Source organism: Panulirus ornatus, chromosome 56, assembly GCF_036320965.1.
Source record: "Panulirus ornatus isolate Po-2019 chromosome 56, ASM3632096v1, whole genome shotgun sequence".
Classification (NCBI taxonomy): domain Eukaryota; kingdom Metazoa; phylum Arthropoda; class Malacostraca; order Decapoda; family Palinuridae; genus Panulirus; species Panulirus ornatus.
This window is the reverse complement of record NC_092279.1, coordinates 27,390,252-27,410,044: the sequence shown is the minus strand read 5'-3', so window position 1 is coordinate 27,410,044 and position 19,793 is coordinate 27,390,252. Positions and strand designations below refer to the sequence as shown.

Sequence of the window (19,793 nt, the reverse complement as noted above, 5' to 3'; positions counted from 1 at the left end):
GATTTGCCATTGAATGGCATGACACATTGTAAAGAATGTATTACTTTTCTATGATCCAGGTATATGATTTCCAGATATGATGATTTCATTCCTTCCTTGGTAGTTATGAGATAGTTGATCATGATCAAGGCCTCTCTTGGCATCCATCATATGGCATCAGCTATGAATTCTCTTTTGGTTTTTGCCACGAGAAATTTATCGTATTTACAGTAATATTAATGATGAAAAGAAATATGCTCAATTGCTGAAAGGTTTTCGTTATGGAAATACGCCAAATTTAAAATTAATGTATTGGTGACAAGATGGAATGCTTTCTGTGGTCACAGATATTCAGGTAGATTAACATATGACAACCTGCTGTCATTGGGCTGAACCATGGCATATGAACCAGCCATTATGAACTATGGATTAATTTGTAAGGGTTGCCTGTGGATGGTAGTTCTTACTTTTGGTATATTGTACTTCACAGCTAAGAATTGGATCTGTAAGACCTTTGTTTATATGTTCCTGATGGTACCTTGCTAAGGTGGGAGATGCAACTGAGGTATGGAGGAAAGAAATTACTGCTATTGTAATAAATGAGTGTAAGTGATATTCTTCAGTTTGTCAGTTCAGTAATAAATGCTTAACCATTATATTTCTTGGTGAAGTCCTTAATTTTTGCTCATGAAATATATCTTGTTTCAGGATGATGACTACAATGAGGTATTAAGACAGGTGCTGTATTCCAGTGATGATCTTTTTGAGGTGGATATCATAGGAAGAGTGCTGGGAACTAGAGATTTACTGAGTGTTGTTGAATCCCTTGCAGTCAAGTTGGTGGTGACTATACACAGAACATTACCAGATCTTCTTACTCTGCCACCAAAGTGAGTAACTTTCATTGCTCTTAGTATACAGGATCAGAATTTACTTGGGGTTGGTCTTCTTTTTCAAGCGGTCTTGAAAGTACACATAGATATGTAACTTCTAATTATGTAGGGTTAATGTGACCTGATGGATTTTCTCTAAGTACATTTGTACATAAATTGAATTGAAGTGTGTTTTAATTAAGGGGACTAAAGAAGAGAAAGGACTTGAGTTAGGGAAAATTTGTGCCAGAGGGGAGGAAGTGTGGAAGATAAGATGCATTATATCTCTAGTGGTTGGAAAAGAATATTTATAAACGATCCCACTGATATGTTAATGATTATATACTTGATTGTAAACAGACTGACACACTAATGTTTTGGGTTGACCTACTTATTCCTTCCCTTTAGTGTTATCTCCATTCCAAACAGACTTTGGTGCTTCAGCAGTTCATGATTATATTATTCCTGTAAATGACTAAATGCATTTTATATTTTGATAGGAGATGGACAGAACTGGTGTCTTTGGGTGATGCTTCATCAGCAGTTGTATCAGCTCCAGTGACAGTAGGCCAAGTAACACACTGGACTCCACTTGCCATGATGCTTGTAATCACAGATCTTTATGCATACACTGCAGGTTAGAACAGCTGTTTTCTGTTTGTAGGTACCAGATTATTTTAGAGGTTAGGGTTTGATCTGCAACAGAAACTTACTATATATGTTGAAGCTATTCTATTCTATTTTGCTTTGTTGCTGTCTCCCGCGTTAGCGAGGTAGCGCAAGGAAACAGATGAAAGAATGGCCCAACCCACCCACATACACATGTATATACATACATACACACACACACGCACATATATATATATATATATATATATATATTTTTTTTTTTTTTTTTTTTTGCTTTGTCGCTGTCTCCCGCGTTTGCGAGGTAGCACAAGGAAACAGACGAAAGAAATGGCCCAACCCACCCCCATACACATGTACATACACACGCCCACACACGCAAATATACATACCTACACAGCCTTCCATGGTTCAGCCCGGACGCTTCACATGCCTTGATTCAATCCACTGACAGCACGTCAACCCCTGTATACCACATCGCTCCAATTCACTCTATTCCTTGCCCTCCTTTCACCCTCCTGCATGTTCAGGCCCCGATCACACAAAATCCTTTTCACTCCATCTTTCCACCTCCAATTTGGTCTCCCTCTTCTCCTTGTTCCCTCCACCTCCGACACATATATCCTCTTGGTCAATCTTTCCTCACTCATTCTCTCCATGTGCCCAAACCATTTCAAAACACCCTCTTCTGCTCTCTCAACCACGCTCTTTTTATTTCCACACATCTCTCTTACCCTTACGTTACTTACTCGATCAAACCACCTCACACCACACATTGTCCTCAAACATCTCATTTCCAGCACATCCATCCTCCTGCGCACAACTCTATCCATAGCCCACGCCTCGCAACCATACAACATTGTTGGAACCACTATTCCTTCAAACATACCCATTTTTGCTTTCCGGGTTAATGTTCTCGACTTCCACACATTTTTCAAGGCTCCCAAAATTTTCGCCCCCTCCCCCACCCTATGATCCACTTCCGCTTCCATGGTTCCATCCGCTGACAGATCCACTCCCAGATATCTAAAACACTTCACTTCCTCCAGTTTTTCTCCATTCAAACTCACCTCCCAATTGACTTGACCCTCAACCCTACTGTACCTAATAACCTTGCTCTTATTCACATTTACTCTTAACTTTCTTCTTCCACACACTTTACCAAACTCAGTCACCAGCTTCTGCAGTTTCTCACATGAATCCGCCACCAGCGCTGTATCATCAGCGAACAACAACTGACTCACTTCCCAAGCTCTCTCATCCCCAACAGACTTCATACTTGCCCCTCTTTCCTAGACTCTTGCATTTACCTCCCTAACAACCCCATCCATAAACAAAATAAACAACCATGGAGACATCACACACCCCTGCCGCAAACCTACATTCACTGAGAACCAATCACTTTCCTCTCTTCCTACACGTACACATGCCTTACATCCTCGATAAAAACTTTTCACTGCTTCTAACAACTTGCCTCTCACACCATATATTCTTAATACCTTCCACAGAGCATCTCTATCAACTCTATCATATGCCTTCTCCAGATCCATAAATGCTACATACAAATCCATTTGCTTTTCTAAGTATTTCTCACATACATTCTTCAAAGCAAACACCTGATCCACACATCCTCTACCACTTCTGAAACCACACTGCTCTTCCCCAATCTGATGCTCTGTACATGCCTTCACCCTCTCAATCAATACCCTCCCATATAATTTACCAGGAATACTCAACAAACTTATACCTCTGTAATTTGAGCACTCACTCTTATCCCCTTTGCCTTTGTACAATGGCACTATGCACGCATTCCGCCAATCCTCAGGCACCTCACCATGAGTCATACATACATTAAATAACCTTACCAACCAGTCAACAATACAGTCACCCCCTTTTTTAATAAATTCCACTGCAATACCATCCAAACCTGCTGCCTTGCCGGCTTTCATCTTCTGCAAAGCTTTTACTACCTCTTCTCTGTTTACCAAATCATTTTCCCTAACCCTCTCACTTTGCACACCACCTCGACCCAAACACCCTATATCTGCCACTCTGTCATCAGACACATTCAACAAACCTTCAAAATACTCATTCCATCTCCTTCTCACATCACCACTACTTGTTATCACCTCCCCATTTACGCCCTTCACTGAAGTTCTCATTTGCTCCCTTGTCTTACGCACCCTATTTACCTCCTTCCAGAACATCTTTTTATTCTCCCTAAAATTTAATGATACTCTCTCACCCCAACTCTCATTTGCCCTTTTTTTCACCTCTTGCACCTTTCTCTTGACCTCCTGTCTCTTTCTTTTATACTTCTCCCACTCAATTATATATATATATATATATATATATATATATATTTTTTTTTTTTTTTTTTTTTTTTTTTTATACTTTGTCGCTGTCTCCCGCGTTTGCGAGGTAGCGCAAGGAAACAGACGAAAGAAATGGCCCAACCCCCCCCCCATACACATGTACATACACACGTCCACACACGCAAATATACATACCTACACAGCTTTCCATGGTTTACCCCAGACGCTTCACATGCCTTGCTTCAATCCACTGACAGCACGTCAACCCCTGTATACCACATGACTCCAATTCACTCTATTTCTTGCCCTCCTTTCACCCTCCTGCATGTTCAGGCCCCGATCACACAAAATCTTTTTCACTCCATCTTTCCACCTCCAATTTGGTCTCCCTCTTCTCCTCGTTCCCTCCACCTCCGACACATATATCCTCATGGTCAATCTCTCCTCACTCATTCTCTCCATGTGCCCAAACCATTTCAAAACACCCTCTTCTGCTCTCTCAACCACGCTCTTTTTATTTCCACACCTCTCTCTTACCCTTACGTTACTTACTCGATCAAACCACCTCACACCACACATTGTCCTCAAACATCTCATTTCCAGCACATCCATCCTCCTGCGCACATCTCTATCCATAGCCCACGCCTCGCAACCATACAACATTGTTGGAACCACTATTCCCTCAAACATACCCATTTTTGCTTTCCGAGATAATGTTCTCGACTTCCACACATTTTTCAAGGCTCCCAAAATTTTCGCCCCCTCCCCCACCCTATGATCCACTTCCGCTTCCATGGTTCCATCCGCTGACAGATCCACTCCCAGATATCTAAAACACTTCACTTCCTCCAGTTTTTCTCCATTCAAACTCACCTCCCAATTGACTTGACCCTCACCCCTACTGTACCTAATAACCTTGCTCTTATTCACATTTACTCTCAACTTTCTTCTTCCACACACTTTACCAAACTCAGTCACCAGCTTCTGCAGTTTCTCACATGAATCAGCCACCAGCGCTGTATCATCAGCGAACAACAACTGACTCACTTCCCAAGCTCTCTCATCCCCAACAGACTTCATACTTGCCCCTCTTTCCAGGACTCTTGCATTTATATATATATATAAAAAAAAAAAAAAAAAAAAAAAAAAAAAAAAAAATTTTTTTTTTTTTTTATACTTTGTCGCTGTCTCCCGCGTTTGCGAGGTAGCACAAGGAAACAGACGAAAGAAATGGCCCAACCCCCCCCATACACATGTATATGCATACGTCCACACACGCAAATATACATACCTACACAGCTTTCCATGGTTTACCGCAGACGCTTCACATGCCTTGATTCAATCCACTGACAGCACGTCAACCCCGGTATACCACATCGCTTCAATTCACTCTATTCCTTGCCCTCCTTTCACCCTCCTGCATGTTCAGGCCCCGATCACACAAAATCTTTTTCACTCCATCTTTCCACCTCCAATTTGGTCTCCCTCTTCTCCTCGTTCCCTCCACCTCCGACACATATATCCTCTTGGTCAATATTTCCTCACTCATTCTCTCCATGTGACCAAACCATTTCAAAACACCCTCTTCTGCTCTCTCAACCACGCTCTTTTTATTTCCACACATCTCTCTTACCCTTACGTTACTTACTCGATCAAACCACCTGACACCACACATTGTCCTCAAACATCTCATTTCCAGCACATCCATCCTCCTGCGCACAACTCTGTCCATAGTCCACGCCTCGCAACCATACAACATTGTTGGAACCACTATTCCTTCAAACATACCCATTTTTGCTTTCCGAGATAATGTTCTCGACTTCCACACATTCTTCAAGGCTCCCAGAATTCTCGCCCCCTCCCCCACCCTATGATCCACTTCCGCTTTCATGGTTCCATCCGCTGCCAGATCCACTCCCAGATATCTAAAACACTTTACTTCCTCCAGTTTTTCTCCATTCAAACTTACCTCCCAATTGACTTGACCCTCAACCCTACTGTACCTAATAACCTTGCTCTTATTCACATTTACTCTTAACTGTCTTCTTTCACACACTTTCCCAAACTCAGTCACCAGCTTCTGCAGTTTCTCACATGAATCCGCCACCAGCGCTGTATCATCAGCGAACAACAACTGACTCACTTCCCAAGCTCTCTCATCCCCAACAGACTTCATACTTGCCCCTCTTTCCAAAACTCTTGCATTCACCTCCCTAGCAACCCCATCCATAAACAAATTAAACAACCATAGAGACATCACACACCCGTGCCGCAAACCTACATTCACTGAGAACCAATCACTTTCCTCTCTTCCTACACGTACACATGCCTTACATCCTCGATAAAAACTTTTCACTGCTTCTGACAACTTGCCTCCCACACCATATATTCTTAATACCTTCCACAGAGCATCTATATCAACTCTATCATATGCCTTCTCCAGATCCATAAATGCTTCATACAAATCCATTTGCTTTTCTAAGTATTTCTCACATACATTCTTCAAAGCAAACACCTGATTCACACATCCTCTACCACGTCTGAAACCACACTGCTCTTCCCTAATCTGATGCTCTGTACATGCCTTCACCCTCTCAATCAATACCCTCCCATATAATTTGCTAGGAATACTCAACAAACTTATACCTCTGTAATTTGAGCACTCACTCTTATCCCCTTTGCCTTTGTACAATGGCACTATGCACGCATTCCGCCAATCCTCAGGCACCTCACCATGAGTCATACATACATTGAATAACCTTACCAACCAGTCAACAATACAGTCACCCCCTTTTTTAACAAATTCCACTGCAATACCATCCAAACCTGCTGCCTTGCCGGCTTTCATCTTCCGCAAAGCTTTTACTACCTCTTCTCTGTTTACCAAATCATTTTCCCTAACCCTCGCACTTTGCACACCACCTCCACCAAAACACCCTATATCTGGCACTCTATCATCAAACACATTCAACAAACCTTCAAAATACTCACTCCATCTCCTTCTCACATCACCACTACTTGTTATCACCTCCCCATTTGCGCCCTTCACTGACGTTCCCATTTGCTCCCTTGTCTTACGCACTTTATTTACCTCCTTCCAGAACATCTTTTTATTCTCCCTAAAATTTAATGATACTCTCTCACCCCAACTCTCATTTGCCCTTTTTTTCACCTCTTGCACCTTTCTCTTGACCTCCTGTCTCTTTCTTTTATACGTCTCCCACTCAATTTCATTTTTTCCCTGCAAAAATCGTCGAAATGCCTCTCTCTTCTCTTTCACTAATACTCTTACTTCTTCATCCCACCACTCACTACCCTTTCTAATCAACCCACCTCCCACTCTTCTCATGCCACAAGCATCTTTTGCGCAATCCATCACTGATTCCCTAAATACATCCCATTCCTCCCCCACTCCCCTTACTTCCATTGTTCTCACCTTTTTCCGTTCTGTACTCAGTCTCTCCTGGTATATATATATATATATATATATATATATATATATGGGGGAGGAATGGGATGTATTTAGGGAATCAGTGATGGATTGCGCAAAGATGCTTGTGGCATGAGAAGAGTGGGAGGTGGGTTGATTAGAAAGGGTAGTGAGTGGTGGGATGAAGAAGTAAGAGTATTAGTGAAAGAGAAGAGAGAGGCATTCGGACGATTTTTGCTGGGAAAAAATGAAATTGAGTGGGAGACGTATAAAAGAAAGAGACAGGAGGTCAAGAGAAAGGTGCAAGAGGTGAAAAAAAGGGGAAATGAGAGTTGGGGTGAGAGAGTATCATTAAATTTTAGGGAGAATAAAAAGATGTTCTGGAAGGAGGTAAATAAAGTGCGTAAGACAAGGGAGCAAATGGGAACTTCAGTGAAGGGCGCAAATGGGGAGGTGATAACAAGTAGTGGTGATGTGAGAAGGAGATGGAGTGAGTATTTTGAAGGTTTGTTGAATGTGTTTGATGATAGAGTGGCAGATATAGGGTGTTTTGGTCGAGGTGGTGTGCAAAGTGCGAGGGTTAGGGAAAATGATTTGGTAAACAGAGAAGAGGTAGTAAAAGCTTTGCGGAAGATGAAAGCTGGCAAGGCACCAGGTTTGGATGGTATTGAAGTGGAATTTATTAAAAAAGGGGGTGACTGTATTGTTGACTGGTTGTTTTTTTTTTTTATTATACTTTGTCGCTGTCTCCCGCGTTTGCGAGGTAGCGCAAGGAAACAGACGAAAGAAATGGCCCAACCCGCCACATACACATGTATATACATACGTCCACACACGCAAATATACATACCTACACAGCTTTCCATGGTTTACCCCAGACGCTTCACATGCCTTGATTCAATCCACTGACAGCACGTCAACCCCGGTATACCACATCGCTCCAATTCACTCTATTCCTTGCCCTCCTTTCACCCTCCTGCATGCTCAGGCCCCAATCACACAAAATCTTTTTCACTCCATCTTTCCACCTCCAATTTGGTCTCCCTCTTCTCCTCGTTCCCTCCACCTCCGACACATATATTCTCTTGGTCAATCTTTCCTCACTCATTCTCTCCATGTGCCCGAACCATTTCAAAACACCCTCTTCTGCTCTCTCAACCACGCTCTTTTTATTTCCACAGAACTCCTTTACCCTTACGTTACTTACTCGATCAAACCACCTCACACCACACATTGTCCTCAAACATCTCATTTCCAGCACATCCATCCTCTTGCGCACAACTCTATCCATAGCCCACGCCTCGCAACCATACAACATTGTTGGAACCACTATTCCTTCAAACATACTCATTTTTGCTTTCCGAGATAATGTTCTCGACTTCCACACATTCTTCAAGGCTCCCTGAATTTTCGCCCTCTCCCCCACCCTATGATCCACTTCCGCTTCCATGGTTCCATCCGCTGCCAGATCCACTCCCAGATATCTAAAACACTTCACTTCCTCCAGTTTTTCTCCATTTAAACTCACCTCCCAATTGACTTGACCCTCAACCCTACTGTACCTAATAACCTTGCTCTTATTCACATTTACTCTTAACTTTCTTCTTTCACACACTTTACCAAACTCAGTCACCAGCTTCTGCAGTTTCTCACATGAATCAGCCACCAGCGCTGTATCATCAGCGAACAACAACTGACTCACTTCCCAAGCTCTCTCATCCCCAACAGACTTCATACTTGCCCCTCTTTACAAAACTCTTGCATTCACCTCCCTAACAACCCCATCCATAAACAAATTAAACAACCATGGAGACATCACACACCCCTGCCGCAAACCTACATTCACTGAGAACCAATCACTTTCCTCTCTTCCTACACGTACACATGCCTCACATCCTCGATAAAAACTTTTCAGTGCTTCTAACAACTTGCCTCCCACACCATATATTCTTAATACCTTCCACAGAGCATCTCTATCAACTCTATCATATGCCTTCTCCAGATCCATAAATGCTACATACAAATCCATTTGCTTTTCTAAGTATTTCTCACATACATTCTTCAAAGCAAACACCTGATCCACACATCCTCTACCACTTCTGAAACCACACTGCTCTTCCCCAATCTGATTCTCTGTACATATATATATATATATATATATATATATATATATGTATATATATATGTATGTATGTATGTATATATATATATGAGAGTAGGGGTGAGAGAGTATCATTAAATTTTAGGGAGAATAAAGAAATGTTCTGGAAGGAGGTAAATAAAGTGCTTAAGACAAGGGAGCAAATGGGAACTTCAGTGAAGGGTGCTAATGATGAGGTGCCTGAGGATTGGCAGAATGCGTGCATAGTGCCATTGTACAAAGGCAAAGGGGATAAGAGTGAGTGCTCAAATTACAGAGGTATAAGTTTGTTGAGTATTCCTGGTAAATTATATGGGAGGGTATTGATTGAGAGGGTGAAGGCATGTACAGAGCATCAGATTGGGGAAGAGCAGTGTGGTTTCAGAAGTGGTAGAGGATGTGTGGATCAGGTGTTTGCTTTGAAGAATGTATGTGAGAAATACTTAGAAAAGCAAATGGATTTGTATGTAGCATTTATGGATCTGGAGAAGGCATATGAGAGAGTTGATAGAGATGCTCTGTGGAAGGTATTAAGAATATATGGTGTGAGAGGCAGGTTGTTAGAAGCAGTGAAAAGTTTTTATCGAGGATGTAAGGCATGTGTACGTGTAGGAAGAGAGGAAAGTGATTGGTTCTCAGTGAATATATATATATATATATATATATATATATATATATATATATATATATATATATATATTTTATTTATTTATTTTTTTTTTGTGCTGTCTCCCGCGTTTGCGAGGTAGCGCAAGGAAACAGACGAAAGAAATGGCCCAACCCACCCCCATACACATGTATATACATACATCCACACACGCAAATATACATACCTACACAGTTTTCCATGGTTTACCCCAGACGCTTCACATGCCTTGATTTAATCCACTGACAGCACGTCAACCCCGGTATACCACATCGCTCCAATTCACTCTATTCCTTGCCCTCCTTTCACCCTCCTGCATGTTCAGGCCCCGATCACACAAAATCTTTTTCACTCCATCTTTCCACCTCCAATTTGGTCTCCCTCTTCTCCTCGTTCCCTCCACCTCCGACACATATATCCTCTTGGTCAATCTTTCCTCACTCATTCTCTCCATGTGACCAAACCATTTCAAAACACCTTCTTCTGCTCTCTCAACCACGCTCTTTTTGTTTCCACACATCTCTCTTACCCTTACGTTACTTACTCGATCAAACCACCTCACACCACACATTGTCCTCAAACATCTCATTTCCAGCACATCCATCCTCCTGTGCACAACTCTATCCATAGTCCACGCCTCGCAACCATACAGCATTGTTGGAACCACTATTCCTTCAAACATACCCATTTTTGCTTTCCGAGATAATGTTCTCGACTTCCACACATTCTTCAAGGCTCCCAGAATTTTCGCCCCCTCCCCCACCCTATGATCCACTTCCGCTTCCATGTTTCCATCCGCTGCCAGATCCACTCCCAGATATCTAAAACACTTCACTTCCTCCAGTTTTTCTCCATTCAAACTCACCTCCCAATTGACTTGACCCTCAACCCTACTGTACCTAATAACCTTGCTCTTATTCACATTTACTCTTAACTTTCTTCTTTCACACACTTTACCAAACTCAGTCACCAGCTTCTGCAGTTTCTCACATGAATCAGCCACCAGCGCTGTATCATCAGCGAACAACAACTGACTCACTTCCCAAGCTCTCTCATCCCCAACAGACTTCATACTTGCCCCTCTTTCCAAAACTCTTGCATTCACCTCCCTAACAACCCCATCCATAAACAAATTAAACAACCATGGAGACATCACACACCCCTGCCGCAAACCTACATTCACTGAGAACCAATCACTTTCCTCTCTTCCTACACGTACACATGCCTTACATCCTCGATAAAAACTTTTCACTGCTTCTAACAACTTGCCTCCCACACCATATATTCTTAATACCTTCCACAGAGCATCTCTATCAACTCTATCATATGCCTTCTCCAGATCCATAAATGCTACATACAAATCCATTTGCTTTTCTAAGTATTTCACACATACATTCTTCAAAGCAAACACCTGATCCACACATCCTCTACCACTTCTGAAACCACACTGCTCTTCCCCAATCTGATGCTCTGTACATGCCTTCACCCTCTCAATCAATACCCTCCCATATAATTTACCAGGAATACTCAACAAACTTATACCTCTGTAATTTGAGCACTCACTCTTATCCCCTTTGCCTTTGTACAATGGCACTATGCACGCATTCCGCCAATCCTCAGGCACCTCACCATGAGTCATACATACATTAAATAACCTTACCAACCAGTCAACAATACAGTCACCCCCTTTTTTAATAGATTCCACTGCAATACCATCCAAACCTGCTGCCTTGCCGGCTTTCATCTTCCGCAAAGCTTTTACTACCTCTTCTCTGTTTACCAAATCATATATATATATATATATATATATATATATATATATATATATATATATATATATATATATATATATATTCCCTGGGGATATGGGAGAAAGAATACTTCCCACGTATTCCCTGCGTGTCGTAGAAGGCGACTAAAAGGGAAGGGAGCGGGGGGCTGGAAATCCTCCCCTCTCGTTTTTTTTTTTTTTTAATTTTCCAAAACAAGGAACAGAGAAGAGGGCCAGGTGAGGATATTCCCTCAAAGGCCCAGTCCTCTGTTCTTAACGCTACCTCGCTATCGCGGGAAATGGCGAATAGTATGAAAAAAAAATATTAAGAAAGGGGGTGACTGTATTGTTGACTGGTTGGTAAGGTTATTTAATGTATGTATGACTCATGGTGAGGTGCCTGAGGATTGGCGGAATGCGTGCATAGTGCCATTGTACAAAGGCAAAGGGGACAAGAGTGAGTGCTCAAATTACAGAGGTATAAGTTTGTTGAGTATTCCTGGTAAATTATATGGGAGGGTATTGATTGAGAGGGTGAAGGCATGTACAGAGCATCAGATTGGGGAAGAGCAGTGCGGTTTCAGAAGTGGTAGAGGATGTGTGGATCAGGTGTTTGCTTTGAAGAATGTATGTGAGAAATACTTAGAAAAGCAAATGGATTTGTATGTAGCATTTATGGATCTGGAGAAGGCATATGATAGAGTTGATAGAGATGCTCTGTGGAAGGTATTAAGAATATATGGTGTGGGAGGCAAGTTGTTAGAAGCAGTGAAAAGTTTTTATCGAGGATGTAAGGCATGTGTACGTGTAGGAAGAGAGGAAAGTGATTGGTTCTCAGTGAATGTAGGTTTGCGGCAGGGGTGTGTGATGTCTCCATGGTTGTTTAATTTGTTTATGGATGGGGTTGTAAGGGAGGTAAATGCAAGAGTCCTGGAAAGAGGGGTAAGTATGAAGTCTGTTGGGGATGAGAGAGCTTGGGAAGTGAGTCAGTTGTTGTTCGCTGATGATACAGCGCTGGTGGCTGATTCATGTGAGAAACTGCAGAAGCTGGTGACTGAGTTTGGTAAAGTGTGTGGAAGAAGAAAGTTGAGAGTAAATGTGAATAAGAGCAAGGTTGTTAGGTACAGTAGGGGTGAGGGTCAAGTCAATTGGGAGGTGAGTTTGAATGGAGAAAAACTGGAGGAAGTGAAGTGTTTTAGATATCTGGGAGTGGATCTGTCAGCGGATGGAACCATGGAAGCGGAAGTGGATCATAGGGTGGGGGAGGGGGCGAAAATTTTGGGAGCCTTGAAAAATGTGTGGAAGTCGAGAACATTATCTCGGAAAGCAAAAATGGGTATGTTTGAGGGAATAGTGGTTCCAACAATGTTGTATGGTTGCGAGGCGTGGGCTATGGATAGAGATGTGCGCAGGAGGATGGATGTGCTGGAAATGAGATGTTTGAGGACAATGTGTGGTGTGAGGTGGTTTGATCGAGTAAGTAACGTAAGGGTAAGAGAGATGTGTGGAAATAAAAAGAGCGTGGTTGAGAGAGCAGAAGAGGGTGTTTTGAAATGGTTTGGGCACATGGAGAGAATGAGTGAGGAGAGATTGACCAAGAGGATATATGTGTCGGAGGTGGAGGGAACGAGGAGAAGAGGGAGACCAAATTGGAGGTGGAAAGATGGAGTGAAAAAGATTTTGTGTGATCGGGGCCTGAACATGCAGGAGGGTGAAAGGAGGGCAAGAAATAGAGTGAATTGGAGTCATGTGGTATACAGGGGTTGACGTGCTGTCAGTGGATTGAAGCAGGGCATGTGAAGCGTCTGGGGTAAACCATGGAAAGCTGTGTAGGTATGTATATTTGCGTGTGTGGACGTGTGTATGTACATGTGTATGGGGGGGGGGGTTGGGCCATTCTTTCGTCTGTTTCCTTGCGCTACCTCGCAAACGCGGGAGACAGCGACAAAGTATAAAAAAAAAAAAAAAAAAAAATATATATATATATATATATATATATATATATATATATATATATATATATATATATATATATATATACATTAAATAACCTTACCAACCAGTCAACAATACAGTCACCCCCTTTTTTAATAAATTCCACTGCAATACCATCCAAACCTGCTGCTTTGCCGGCTTTCATCTTCCGCAAAGCTTTTACTACCTCTTCTCTGTTTACCAAATCGTTTTCCCTAACCCTCTCACTTTGCACACCACCTCAACCAAAACACCCTATAACTGCCACTCTATGATCAAACACATTCAACAAACCTTCAAAATACTCACTCCATCTCCTTCTCACATCACCACTACTTGTTATCACCTCCCCATTTGCGCCCTTCACTGAAGGTCCCATTTGCTCCCTTGTCTTACACACTTTATTTACCTCCTTCCAGAACATCTTTTTATTCTCCCTAAAATTTAATTTAATGTTGTATGGTTGCAAGGCGTGGGCTATGGATAGAGTTGTGCGCAGGAGGATGGATGTGCTAGAAATGAGATGTTTGAGGACAATGTGTGGTGTGAGGTGGTTTGATCGAGTAAGTAACGTAAGGGTAAGAGAGATGTGTGGAAATAAAAAGAGCGTGGTTGAGAGAGCAGAAGAGGGTGTTTTGAAATGGTTTGGGCACATGGAGAGAATGTGTGAGGAAAGATTGACCAAGAGGATATATGTGTCGGAGGTGGAGGGAACGAGGAGAAGAGGGAGACCTAATTGGAGGTGGAAAGATGGAGTGAAAAAGATTTTGTGTGATCGGGGCCTGAACCTGCAGGAGGGTGAAAGGAGGGCAAGAAATAGAGTGAATTGGAGCGATGTGGTATAACGGGGTTGACGTGCTGTCAGTGGATTGAATCAAGGCATGTGAAGCGTCTGGGGTAAACCATGGAAAGCTGTGTAGGTATGTATATTTGCGTGTGTGGACGTATGTATATACATGTGTATGGGGGTGGGTTGGGCCATTTCTTTCATCTGTTTCCTTGCGCTACCTCGCAAACGCGGGAGACAGAAAGAAAAAAAAATATATATATATATATATATATATAAATATATATATATATATATATATACAAATGGATTTTTATGTAGCATATATGGTGTAGGAGGCAAGTTGTTAGAAGCAGTGAAAAGTTTTTATCGAGGATGTAAGGCATGTGTACGTGTAAGAAGAGAGGAAAGTGGTTGGTTCTCAGTGAATGTAGGTTTGCGGCAGGGGTGTGTGATGTCTCCATGGTTGTTTAATTTGTTTATGGATGGGGTTGTTAGGGAGGTGAATGCAAGAGTTTTGGAAAGAGGGGCAAGTATGAAGTCTGTTGTGGATGAGAGAGCTTGGGAAGTGAGTCAGTTGTTGTTCGCTGATGATACAGCGCTGGTGGCTGATTTATGTAAGAAACTGCAGAAGCTGGTGACTGAGTTTGGGAAAGTGTGTGAAAGAAGAAAGTTAAGAGTAAATGTGAATAAGAACAAGGTTATTAGGTACAGTAGGGTTGAGGGTCAAGTCAATTGGGAGGTAAGTTTGGATGGAGAAAAACTGGAGGAAGTAAATTGTTTTAGATATCTGGGAGTGGATCTGGCAGCGGATGGAACCATGGAAGCGGAAGTGGATCATAGGGTGGGGGAGGGGGCGAAAATCCTGGGAGCCTTGAATAATGTGTGGAAGTCGAGAACATTATCTCGGAAAGCAAAAATGGGTATGTTTGAAGGAATAGTGGTTCCAACAATGTTGTATGGTTGCGAGGCGTGGGCTATGGATAGAGTTGTGCGCAGGAGGGTGGATATGCTTGAAATGAGATGTTTGAGGACAATGTGTGGTGTGAGGTGGTTTGATCGAGTAAGTAACGTAAGGGTAAGAGAGATGTGTGGAAATAATAAGATCGTGGTTGAGAGAGCAGAAGAGGGTGTTTTGAAATGGTTTGGGCACATGGAGAGAATGAGTGAGGAAAGATTGACCAAGAGGATACATGTGTCGGAGGTGGAGGGAACGAGGAGAAGTGGGAGACCAAATTGGAGGTGGAAAGATGGAGTGAAAAAGATTTTGTGTGATCTGGGCCTGAACATGCAGGAGGGTGAAAGGAGGGCAAGGAATAGAGTGAATTGGATCGTTGTGGTATACCGGTGTTGACGTGCTGTCACTGGATTTGAATCAGGGCATGTGAAGCGTCGGGTAAACCATGGAAAGTTGTGTGGGGCCTGGATGTGGAAAGGGAGCTGTGGTTTCGGTGCATTATTGCATTACAGCTAGAGACTGAGTGTGAACGAATGTGGCCTTTGTTGTCCTTTCCTAGTGCTACCTCGCACACATGAGGGGGAAGGGGGATGTTATTCCATGTGTGGCGAGGTGGCAATGGGAATGAATAAAGGCAGACAGTGTTAATTGTGTGCATGGGTATATATGTATTTGTCTGTGTGTGTATATATATGTGTACATTGAGATGTATAGGTATGTATATTTGCGTGTGTGGACGTATATGTATATACATTGTCTATGGGGGTGGGTTGGGCCATTTCTTTCTTCTGTTTCCTTGCACTACCTCGCAAACGCAGGAGACAGCGACAAAGCAAAATAAATAAATAACATAAATATATATATATATATATATATATATATATATATATATATATATATATTTTTTTTTTTTTTTTTTTTTTTGCTTTGTCGCTGTCTCCCGCGTTTGCGAGGTAGCGCAAGGAAACAGACGAAAGAAATGGCCCAACCCACCCCCATACACATGCCTTGATTCAATCCACTGACAGCACGTCAACCCCGGTATACCACATCGCTCCAATTCACTCCATTCCTTGCCCTCCTTTCACCCTCCTGCATGTTCAGGCCCCGATCACACAAAATCTTTTTCACTCCATCTTTCCACCTCCAATTTGGTCTCCCTCTTCTCCTCGTTCCCTCCACCTCCAACAAGTATATCCTCTTGGTCAATCTTTCCTCACTCATTCTCTCCATGTGACCAAACCACTTCAAAACACCCTCCTCTGCTCTCTCAACCACGCTCTTTTTATTTCCACACATCTCTCTTACCCTTACGTTACTTACTCGATCAAACCACCTCACACCACACATTGTCCTCAAACATCTCATTTCCAGCACATCCATCCTCCTGCGCACAACTCTATCCATAGTCCACGCCTCGCAACCATACAACATTGTTGGAACCACTATTCCTTCAAACATACCCATTTTTGCTTTCCGAGATAATGTTCTCGACTTCCACACATTCTTCAAGGCTCCCAGAATTCTCGCCCCCTCCCCCACCCTATGATCCACTTCCGCTTCCATGGTTCCATCCGCTGCCAGATCCACTTCCAGATATCTAAAACACTTCACTTCCTCCAGTTTTTCTCCATTCAAACTCACCTCCCAATTGAATTGACCCTCAACCCTACTGTACCTAATAACCTTGCTCTTATTCACATTTACTCTTAACTTTCTTCTTTCACACACTTTACCAAACTCAGTCACCAGCTTCTGCAGTTTCTCACATGAATCAGCCACCAGCGCTGTATCACCAGCGAACAACAACTGACACTTCCCAAGCTCTCTCATCCCCAACAGACTTCATACTTGCCCCTCTTTCCAAAACTCTTGCATTCACCTCCCTAACAACCCCATCCATAAACAAATTAAACAATCATGGAGACATCACACACCCCTGCCGCAAACCTACATTCACTGAGAACCAATCACTTTCCTCTCTTCCTACACGTACACATGCCTTACATCCTCGATAAAAACTTTTCACTGCTTCTAACAACTTGCCTCCCACACCATATATTCTTAATGCCTTCCACAGAGCATCTCTATGAACTCTATCATATGCCTTCTCCAGATCCATAAATGCTACATACAAATCCATTTGCTTTTCTAAGTATTTCTCACATACATTCTTCAAAGCAAACACCTGATCCACACATCCTCTACCACTTCTGAAACCACACTGCTCTTCCCCAATCTGATGCTCTGTACATGCCTTCACCCTCTCAATCAATACCCTCCCATATAATTTACCAGGAATACTCAACAAACTTATACCTCTGTAATTTGAGCACTCACTCTTATCCCCTTTGCCTTTGTACAATGGCACTATGCACGCATTCTGCCAATCCTCAGGCACCTCACCATGAGTCATACATACATTAAATAACCTTACCAACCAGTCAACAATACAGTCACCCCCTTTTTTAATCAATTCCACTGCAATACCATCCAAACCTGCTGCCTTGCCGGCTTTCATCTTCCGCAAAGCTTTTTCTACCTCTTCTCTGTTTACCAAATCATTTTCCCTAACCCTCTCACTTTGCACACCACCTCGACCAAAACACCCTATATCTGCCACTCTATCATCAAACACATTCAACAAACCTTCAAAATACTCACTCCATCTCCGTCTCACATCACCACTACTTGTTATCACCTCCCCATTTGTGCCCTTCACTGAAGTTCCCATTTGCTCCCTTGTCTTACGCACTTTATTTACCTCCTTCCAGAACATCTTTTTATTCTCCCTAAAATTTAATGATACTCTCTCACCCCAACTCTCATTTGCCCTTTTTTTCACCTCTTGCACCTTTCTCTTGACCTCCTGTCTCTTTCTTTTATACGTCTCCCACTCAATTGCATTTTTTCCCTGCAAAAATCGTCCAAATGCCTCTCTCTTCTCTTTCACTAATACTCTTACTTCTTCATCCCACCACTCACTACCCTTTCTAATCAACCCACCTCCCACTCTTCTCATGCCACAAGCATCTTTTGCGTAATCCATCACTGATTCCCTAAATACATCCCATTCCTCCCCCACTCCCCTTACTTCCATTGTTCTCACCTTTTTCCATTCTGTACTCAGTCTCTCCTGGTACTTGCTCACACAAGTCTCCTTCCCAAGCTCACTTACTCTCACCACCCTCTTCACCCCAACATTCACTCTTCTTTTCTGAAAACCCATACAAATCTTCACCTTTGCCTCCACAAAATAATGATCAGACATCCCTCCAGTTGCACCTCTCAGCACATTAACATCCAAAAGTCTCTCTCGCACGCCTTTCAATTAACACGTAATCCAATAACGCTCTCTGGCCATCTCTCCTACTTACATAAGTATACTTATATGTATCTCGCTTTTTAAACCAGGTATTCCCAATCATCAGTCCTTTTTCAGCACATAAATCTACAAGCTCTTCACCATTTCCATTTACAACACTGAACACCCCATGTATACCAATTATTCCCTCAACTGCCACATTACTCACCTTTGCATTCAAATCACCCAACACTATAACCCGGTCTCGTGCATCAAAACCACTAACACACTCATTCAGCTGCTCCCAAAACACTTGCCTCTCATGATCTTTCTTCTCATGTCCAGGTGCATATGCACCAATAATCACCCATCTCTCTCCATCAACTTTCAGTTTTACCCATATTAATCGAGAATTTACTTTCTTACATTCTATCACATACTTCCACAACTCCTGTTTCAGGAGTACTGCTACTCCTTCCCTTGCTCTTGTCCTCTCACTAACCCCTGACTTTACTCCCAAGACATTCCCAAACCACTCTTCCCCTTTACCCTTGAGCTTCGTTTCACTCAGAGCCAAAACATCCAGGTTCCTTTCCTCAAACATACTACCTATCTCTCCTTTTTTCACATCTTGGTTACATCCACACACATTTAGGCACCCCAATCTGAGCCTTCGAGGAGGATGAGCACTCCCCGCGTGACTCCTTCTTCTGTTTCCCATTTTAGAAAGTTAAAAGAAATACAAGGAGGGGAGGATTTCTGGCCCCCTGCTCCCGTCCCCTCTAGTCGCTTTCTATGACACGTGAGGATGATACAGTGCTGGTGGCTGATTCATGTGAGATACTGCAGAAGCTGGTGACTGAGTTTGGTAAAGTGTGTGAAAGAAGAAAGTTAAGAGTAAATGTGAATAAGAGCAAGGTTATTAGGTACAGTAGGGTTAAGGGTCAAGTCAATTGGGAAGTGAGTTTGAATGGAGAAAAACTGGAGGAA

General features: G+C 42.5%; 1 protein-coding gene across 1 annotated transcript in view; it reads left to right on the top strand.

The window, feature by feature from the left end:
- LOC139766039 (spatacsin) overlaps positions 1-19,793 on the top strand; it is a 526,943-nt gene that overhangs the window by 178,903 nt on the left and 328,247 nt on the right. Inside the window, exons 12-13 of the mRNA XM_071694164.1 lie at positions 688-869; positions 1,352-1,488. Coding sequence (XP_071550265.1) covers positions 688-869; positions 1,352-1,488 — 319 coding nt within the window. The remainder of the gene's footprint in view (positions 1-687; positions 870-1,351; positions 1,489-19,793) is intronic.